Source organism: Pelodiscus sinensis, chromosome 11, assembly GCF_049634645.1.
Source record: "Pelodiscus sinensis isolate JC-2024 chromosome 11, ASM4963464v1, whole genome shotgun sequence".
In the NCBI taxonomy this organism is placed as follows: domain Eukaryota; kingdom Metazoa; phylum Chordata; order Testudines; family Trionychidae; genus Pelodiscus; species Pelodiscus sinensis.
In genome coordinates, this window is record NC_134721.1 from 13,973,391 (window position 1) to 13,982,601 (window position 9,211).

The 9,211-nt window shown below is 54.1% G+C and overlaps 1 protein-coding gene across 1 annotated transcript; it reads right to left on the reverse strand.

Moving 5' to 3' along the window:
* Nucleotides 1-2,843: 2,843 nt before the first annotated feature.
* On the reverse strand, nt 2,844-5,398 carry LOC142831008 (uncharacterized). The gene is made up of 3 exons (XM_075939747.1): nt 5,296-5,398; nt 4,129-5,169; nt 2,844-3,777 (listed from the first exon to the last, which is right to left on the reverse strand). Exons 2-3 carry the CDS (start codon nt 4,520-4,522, stop codon nt 3,230-3,232), a joined length of 942 nt encoding a protein of 313 aa, XP_075795862.1. The 5' UTR covers nt 4,523-5,169; nt 5,296-5,398; the 3' UTR covers nt 2,844-3,229.
* Nucleotides 5,399-9,211: the final 3,813 nt, after the last annotated feature.

Genomic DNA, 9,211 nt, shown 5'->3' on the forward strand with positions numbered 1-9,211 from the left:
GATAATGTCTAGTAGCTGGGCTGTTCCCATCCTTTCTGAACTCCTAATGCATGAACAGCTCATCAGGATGAGAACAGACTCCTTTCCACTCAATGGCTCAAAAGCCCTTGGTCAGAGGAAGAGAGTTAGTGTGAGGACAATTCCCCCACTCCTAAATCTCAATGCCGGTAGGAGGGAAGAGCTAATTCCCTTTGGGTCCACCTGGTTCTTTAGGAAGGAGTCCGTGATTCTTATGTGAGCACTATCTCCTGAATCTCATGGCAAAAACAAGGAAGGCTGGTCAAGGGGCATGAGAAGTGAGGTTTTCATTGCCAGCCAGGGCCCTGACTTGAAGTTGCATCTCCTTCTGTGATGGCACGTTGGGGGTCCCCCGTCTCCTGCACCCCAAAATGGCAGAAACCGACTGCACCAGCCAGTGGAATAGAGGAAGTTTATTGCCTCTCCAGGATACAGTACAGCACAGATGTAATCTGGTCACAGAGCTGGGCTAGGATGCCTCAGGCCCCCTTGAGATGGGGGAGACTGGGCCCCTAAACTCCAGCCCCTTTCCCTAGGCTGTCTCCTCCATGCTCCCAGACAGCAACTAACCAACACTCTTCCAGCCCTGCCCCCCAGCCAGGGCAGCATTCCACCTTCCTTTGTTCCTCTCCATGGGGGGTGTCTGGCCATACCGGTTGAGAGGTCCCTTTGCATAGTGACTCATCCTGTTTTGCTGGGTTGTGGTACCCACGGCAGCCAGTGGGGGTTACCCCAGAGCCAGCAACATAGAAACCAGCCAGGTACCCCCACTACGTCACACCTTCCCCTGTCCCTGAAGGAAGAAGGGCTCAAAATAGCACTGCTCCAAGTGTTCTGACCAAGAATGGCCAACTGGGGTACAATCTAGGATAGACTCCTTTCCAGTTCTCCCTAACGCTAAGTTAAAACTGCCTCCTACCCCTTCTGACCATGCTCACCTCTAAGATGTATTGGGCTATGTCTAGACTGCAGGCTTCTTTCGAAAGAGCCTCTTTCGAAAGCATCTTTCGAAAGAGGCTCTTTCGAAAGAGCGCGTCTAGACTACAATGCGCGGATCGAAAGATCGATCCGCTATTTCGAAAAAGAGCGTCCAGACTGCTGGACGCTCTTTCGAAATTCAAAGCCACCCGGAACTGCTTCTGCCAGGGCATGGGGGGCAGCATTTCCTTCCGGGTGCTGCCTGCCTGCCCTTTGCAGAGACGCGTGGTTAAAGGGACACTCCTGAACACCCGTTGCTCTGCTCCTGCAGCTGCCTTTGCTGTCCCTTGAGGAATTTTGCAAGGCATTGCAGTGCTGCTTTGGAGTGCTCAGCTTCCTGGGACACCCCAGCAGCTTTTTTCTTTTGAGGTTTTTCTGCTTGCAGACCCTTATTTTTGGCATGGAGCCAGAGCTGCCCCTGGGCAGGCGATGGCCCCATACCACCATACTGCAGCTGTTGCTGCATCTTCATGACACAGTCATGAGGCTCCTTCCCGAGCTGCTCCCAGACCAGAGGGACGAGGGGTTCCTCCGTAAGGCAGCCGCACTGCCCTTGCCTCCGAACTTTTTCGTGGACAGGCGTGTTTGGAGGTTTGACACCAGCTCTGAATGGTGGGACTGGCTTGTGATGGAGATCTGGGATGACCAAGACTGGCTACGGAACTTCCGCATGAGAAAGACCACTTTCCAGGAGCTGTGTACCTGGCTCACCCCTGCTCTGGAACGGCAAGACACCCACCTGCGGCCCGCCATCCCCCTGGAAAAGAGGGTCGCCATTGCCCTCTGGAAGCTGGCAACCCCTGACAGCTACCGCTCCGTGGGACACCAATTTGGCGTGGGGAGATCTACTGTCGGGGCCGTCTTGATGGAGGTAAGTCATTGTCTGGGGACAGTCACAGTTTGGGGTGGGGGGAAGGGAGACTGTCAGGAAGGGCCGAGTGGAGTGGGAGTGGGAGGGAGCTCCTCCACACAGCCTGAATTGTGTGTGTGGGGGGGGGTTCTGAGGAGGGGATTCCCGGGGTGTTTGAGAGGGAAGGTGGGCGGTGGGTTCTCCTCCTAAGATATAAGGCACCCATTCTAACACTTTGTTGTCTGTCTCGTTCTGCAGGTGGTGAGGGCCATCAATTCGGAGCTGCTCAACAGGCTCATCTGTCTACCGGATCTGGACAGCGTCATGGCTGGCTTTGCTGCCCTCGGCTTCCCGAATTGCGGAGGAGCGCTCGATGGGACACACATTGCCATCCGTGCACCGCCCCATCGAGCAGCCCAATTCATCAATAGAAAGGGCTACTTTTCTATGGTCCTCCAGGCCCTGGTCGACCATCATGGACAGTTTTCAGACATTTGTGGTGGGTGGTCAGGGCGGGCACACGATGCTTGCATCTTCAGAAACTCGTACCTGTACAGGAGGCTTCAGGCAGGAACATTTTTCCCCCATCGCCAGTTTGCGGTTGGGGATGTGCACATGCCGGTGTGCATAGTGGCTGATGCCGCCTATCCCCTGATGCCATGGCTGATGATGCCCTACACCGGCCAGCTGGATGCGAGCAAGGTCCAGTTTAATGCTCGCCTTAACCGGGCTCGCAACCAGGTTGAATGTGCGTTTGGCCGTTTAAAGGGCAGATTCCGGTGCTTGCTCACACGCCTCAACATGGGGGAGACCAACATCCCCGAGGTGGTGGCCGCATGTTGCGTCCTCCATAACCTCGTGGAGAGGAAAGGGGATGCCTTCCTACCAGGGTGGGGGAGAGCTGCTGATGCCCAGGAGAGGCTCTTTGCCCAGCCCCGGACAGCTGCCATCCGCCAGGCTCACCGGTGTGCAGTTGGCATCCGGGAGGCCCTCCGGGAGCAATTCTCCAGTGGAGGCCACTGAGACTGAGTGCACTGAGGGGCTTCTGCCTGGGGACTGGGCCCTGGCCCAATAGAAGCTTCCCTCCACAACCCATCTCCTGACCCAGTTTGGACACATCACTTACACCAGGGTGTGTTTCAAAATAAAATGTTCTCTTTACTTGTTAGGAAATATGTACAAAATTATAAATGTTGCAAACATAACACAATTTTTTTTCATTTTTGTTGTTGCCAAACTATATACAATAAAGAAACAGTTCGTTTAACCCTTTCTTTGTGCTTTATAACTGGGGTGATGGGGGTGATTGAAACCTGGAGGGGGGAAGGAGACTGGAAACCTGGAGGGGGGAAGGGGACTGGAAACCTGGAGGGGGGAAGGGGATCAGGTTGAACGGGGCTTGGCAGATTTCCCTTTCCTGCCTGGGCCTCGTGTTTGGGGTGCTCCCCGGCTACAGGATCGGGTGATGCACCTGTCGGTTGGCTGGTTGCTGGTGTGCTCTTGGGACGTGGAAGCCTGGGGGAGAGGAGGGCCAGGGGGAGAGAGGGTCTGGGGAACTGTGGGGGCTGGGGGAGAGGGAGGTCCAAGGGGGGAAAGGGATGCTGTTGTGGAAGGGGGGTTTGGTGGGGAGGGGTCATGGGGTGCTGGAGGAGCAGGACCAGGCACAGCAGCAGGCAAGCCGCTGACCTCCCTCAGGGTGCTGTACAGGACCGTGCGCTGCAGGACCAGCTCGTTCATGAGCCGATCACGCCAGCGCTCCTCTGCCTCCGCCCTCTGTCGCAGGATGGAGTTCTGCTCCTGCACAGCCTCGACGTGCTGTCTGAGGATGTCCGCGTAGACACGCCTGTGTCTGCGGCTCCCATGTCCCCGAGATGGAGATGGAGATGGAGGTGGGGCTGGAGTGCTGCGGCCCTCTTCCACGGCTGGTCCGGCTGTGGAGGAAAAGAAGAAGACACAATCAGTCCTATAAACTGGACTCTGTAGCACTGAAAATACTAACAGGATGGTTTATTAGGGGATGAGCTTTCCTGGGCCAGACCCACTTCCTCAGATCAGAGTAACACGGCTACATTTCTATCACAATCAGTCATGTGTGCAACAGCTGTCCAAAAGGGCATGCCCTCTCCCTTGAGACAGGGGAAGCAGACATTCTGACGGTCACACTGTGTGTGTGTGTGTGACCTGGGCATCAGCCTGAGCATGACAGGTTTCCCTTGTGCATCACCCACTGTGTACCCACCTACCTCCCCCCCCCGGGTGTGACACAACCTCACTGTACTCACCTGCTGCTTCCTCTCCTGCGCCAGATGACGCCTGGGAGGCCTCAGAGGTCTGGGTGACTGGCTCCACGGTGGTGAGGGTCGCCGTCTCCTCGCTGTCCTCCTCCTCCTCTGGGACCATGTCCCTGTCTCCAGAGTGCTGTAGCTCCCGCTCTGGAGCGTCCACCACTGGGTCTGCCAGTCCGGACTGCACGAACCTCCGTGGTGTGCGTGCTTCTGCACTGCCACCCAGGATCTGGTCCAGCTCTGGGTAGTAGGGGCAGTAGTGGGGGGCTGCCCCAGACCGGGAGCTCTCCTCCCTGGCTTTGGCGTAGCCCTGCCGCAGCTCCTTTACCTTGGACCGCACCTGGTCCTGGGTGCTGGGGTAGTGGCCCTTCTGGGCCAGGGCTTCAGCCATGTGGCCATAAATTTCGGCATTTCACCGCCGGCTTTTGAGGGCCTGTAAGGCCTCCTCCTCTCCCCACAGCTCCAGCCGGCTCTTGATCTCAGTGCCGGACCAGGATGGTTCCCGGCGCTTGGAGCCCTTGGCTGGGTCCTCAGAATGCTCGGTGGAAGGGCCAGGACGGTCTTGGGGCTGGGACATGCTGCAGCAAGGTCACCGTGTGCTCTGGCTCCTTGTCTGCAACAAGTGTCTGTGAGGGTGCCTGTCCCTTTAAGGAATGGCTGCAGCCAGGAACCACAGACGTGCAACCCATGCCCCAGATTGTCCACCAGGGCTTCTTCCTGGAGGCCAATTCTTTCGAAAGAAAGGGCTCCCCCCGTCCAGACTCACGTTCTTTCGACGGATCTCCCTCGAAAAAGGCGTTCTTCCTCGTAAAAGTAGGTGTACAGCCGTCGAAAGAAAAGCCACGTTCTTTCGATTTACTTTCGAAAGAACGCGGCTTGAGTCTGGACGCAGGGGAAGTTCTTTCGAAAAAAGGGTACTTTTTTCTAAAGAACCCCTGAGTCTGGACACGGCATTGGAGGCTGTCTGTGTCTGGGGACTCTTTTCCAGCAGGCTCCCCAGCATGGCATGCTGAGGTCAGACAAGGCCTTGTGCAGAGCCTGCAAAGGGAGGGAAAGCCATGGGTCACAGTTGGTAAATTGGGAAAACTTTTTTTCCTGTTAATAGTCCTTTGCTCAGCCAATCAGCCTCAAGACTCTGAAAAGTGGAAAGCTATGAGGTCTCACCGCACATCTGAAAACATGGTCCAGGTCGCCACCAGAGGGGATCAATCTCAGAGCAATTCCAGCCCCACCTCTTTGGGATAGCCTCTCACAAAGCCATAAGGGGAAGGAGTGGTGTCTCTGAGGTTGGACAGTTCTGCTTGCTGATGTCAGGGTCTCTCTGTGAGGTCAGAATCTCTCCATTTGCTTTCCCCAATAGGCTGAGGTCCTGAAACAAGCCTTTGTGATGTCACTGCCATACCCACTCCTCCCCTGCAAGGCTGATGTCCTGCCCCTAACCATCCCTTTGGGTCAGACAGAGTGATCAGAATAAAATGCATTCAAATGAGCTACAGACCAACAATCACTCATAGTCATTATTCAGCATGACTCGAGAAGAACTGGAATATTAGAGAAAATCAAGAACTGTGCAGACAATAATTGCAGAGAAGCAACATGATCAATCAAATACATGATTACATAAGAACGGCCATACTGGGTCAGACTAAAGGTCCATCTAGCCCAGTATCCTGTCTACCGACAGTGGCCAGCACCAGGTGCCCCAGAGAGGGTGGACTGAAGACAATGATCAAGCGATTTGTCTCCTGCCATCCCTCTCCAGCCTCTGACAGACAGAGGCCAAGGACACCATTTTATCCCCTGGCTAATAGCCTTTTATGGACCTAACCTCCATGAAATTATCTAGCTTCTCTTTAAACTCTATTATAATCCTGGCCTTCACAGCCTCCTCTGGCAAGGAGTTCCACAGGTTGACTACATGCTGTGTGAAGAAGAACTTTCTTTTATTCGTTTTAAACCTGCCACCCATTAATTTCATTTTGGTGTCCTCTAGTTCTTCTATTTAGGGAACTAATAAATAACTTTTCTTTATTGGCCCTCTCCACACCACTCATGATTTTATAGACCTCTATCATATCCCCCCTCAGTCTCCTCTTTTCTAAACTGAAAAGTCCCAGTCGCTTTAACCTCTACTTATATGGGACCCGTTCCAAACCCCTACTCATTTTAGTTGCCCTTTTCTGAACCCTTTCCAAGGCCAAAATATCTTTTTTGAGCTGAGGAGACCACATCTGTACACAGTATTCAAGATGTGGGCATACCATAGTTTTATACTGGGCAGTAAGATATTCTGGGTCTTATTTTCTATCCCTTTCCTAATAATTCCTAGCATCCTATTTGCCTTTTTGACCGCCGCTGCACACTGTGTGGAAGTTTTCAGAGAACTGTCCACGATAACTCCAAGATCTCTTTCCTGATTTGTCGTAGCCAAATTTGCCCCCATCATACTGTACATGTAGTTGGGGTTATTTTTCCCAATGTGCATTACTTTACACTTGTCCACATTAAATTTCATTTGCCATTTTGTTGCCCAATCATTCAGTTTGGTGAGATCTTCTTAGAGTCCCTCACAGTCTGCTTCTGTCTTGACTATCCTAAACAGTTTTGTATCATCTGCAAACTTTACTACCTCACTGCTTACCCCTTTCTCCAGATCATTTATGAATAAGTTGAAAAGGATTGGTCCCAGGACTGACCCTTGGGGGACATCACTAGTTACCCCTCTCCAATCTGAAAATTTACCATTTATTCCTACCCTTTGTTTCCTGTCTTTTAACCAGTTCTCAATCCAAGAAAGGACCTTCCCTCTTATCCCATGGCCATGTAATTTACACAAGAGCCTTTGGTGAGGGACCTTGTCAAAGGCTTTCTGAAAATCCAAGTATACTATATCTACCGGATCCCCCTTATCCGTATGTTTGTTAACCCCTTCAAATAACTCTAAGGGTATGTCTACACTACCACCCTAGTTCGAACTAGGGTGGTAATGTAGGCAACCAGATTTGCAAATGAAGCCCGGGATTTGAATTTCCCGGGCTTCATTTGCATAAAGCCGGGCGCCACCATTTTTAAATGTTCGCTAGTGCCGACTCCATGCCGCGCGGCTACACGCGGCACGGACTAGGTAGTTCGGACTAGGCTTCCTAGTCCGAACTACCATTACTTCTCGGCTACACGTGGCACGGAGTCTGCACTAGTGGACATTTAAAAATGGTGGCGCCCGGCTTTATGCAAATGAAGCCCAGGAAATTCAAATCCCGGGCTTCATTTGCAACTCCAGTTGCCTACATTACCACCCTAGTTCGAACTAGGGTAGTAGTGTAGACATACCCTAAGTGTGGATGTGGGGAAGAATTTATATCGACAATAAAGGCCTCCAGGAAGAAGCCCTGGTGGACTCTCCTGCCACAGCTTTCAACTCTATTGTTCTTGCCTATAGTCATCTTTAAATGCCACAGGCACACAGGATTAGCATTCTGGTAGCAAGCCAGCTTCAGCCAGGACCTTGACTGCACAGCTCTTCCTGGTAGGGGCAGTCTGAGCCATGTCCCAGGGACAAGCCCCCCGAGACCCCGCTGGCTCTTCCAGAGACGCATCCATGCAGGAAGCCAGGGGCACCAAACTCCAGGCACACTCCTGGTCTGAGCCTGAGATAAAAGCCCTCCTGGAGCTCTGGTCTGAGGAGGAGGCTCTTCAGGCCCCACAGTCCAGGTGGAGGAACGCTAACATCTACGCCAGAATGGATGATGGCCTGGCAAGGTCAGAGCCAACGTGAAGGAGCTGCAGCAGGGGCAAGTTAGGGTCTGTGAGTGCAGCTCCCGCTCTGGGGAAATGGCACACTATTGTGCCTATTATGAGGACTTGAACTGGATCCTGGGTGCAGAGGAACCCCTGCCTCCCAAGAGGGTTGTGGAGTCTGGCTTGGAGATCCCTGTGCAGCAGCAGCTGCAACTCCAGGGTGAGACCCCAACAGATGACCAGCAGCTCCAAGAGGAGGAGGAGATGGAAGACACCACCAGGAGCACAGCGACCCTGACCCAGGAGCCAGACACCCACACTCAGGAGGCCTCCCAGCAGAAGCAGCCTGAGGTGGGCTGCAGCAGCTGGCACCCCCACCTGCACGGCCGTCAATGGACTGACATCATCATTGGGCGTCCCGGGTGCCCCATTGAAGTTGGAGCCCTAGGCGACAGCCGAGTCAGCCTATAGTCACGGGCCACCCCTGCCTCCCAGACAACTTTGGACACCGGGGAGGGAACATCAGATGAGTGCTGTGAGGGTCCAACACACGCAGGACAGGGTAGGTGGGAGCAAAGTGGATGGTGCAGTGCTGTGACATGTCATGCTGATCACAGCCTGTGGGGTGGGGGCACACACATGGCTGACCTCAGGGAGGGCCATCCTACCCCTGCACCTGCATGGCTGCGAGGCACCACCTGCTCCTGCCAGGTGCAGGCATGGGTTAGGAACCCTGGGATTGCTACACAGCTTCAGGCCTCTCAGCAACCTGCGGGAACCCCAACTGTGGCCTGACATCTGTCTGTGCTGCTTGGCCATGGGGTGTGTGTGAGGTGGGGCAGGATGGTGGCCTGCACACTTTCTGGGCTCCAGGGGGGCCATTGCTGCTGGCCAGGCCACACCATGCCTTACTGAGTTGCACATGAGCATCCTCTGACCCTAGGACAGGCACTGACTGCTGAGAAGAAGGAGGGCAGGCCCTCTCAGGGAAAGTGTGAGTGTGCATGACTGATGACTTTTCCCTCTTGTCCTCCACAGCTGGACCAGCTGACCAGGAGGGGAGTGCCACACCTGCCCCACCATCCAGACGGTTGCAAGGAACCCATCAGCTCTGGCGCACGTATTTGGACCTGGTGCGCCAGCACATCTCAGTCCTGCAAGGGATGCAGGATGCAATGAACCTGAGGATGGAAGCAGAGGCAGAGTGGCGCAGGCGCTTGCTGGACGAGTTTGTCCAGCAGCGCCCTGAGATTTGTGCTGCTGTCCGGGAGGCCATGGCCTTCCCTGGTTCTGTGCCTGGTCCTGCTCTGCCTGCTCAACTTGTCCCCCCCTCAACACCTAC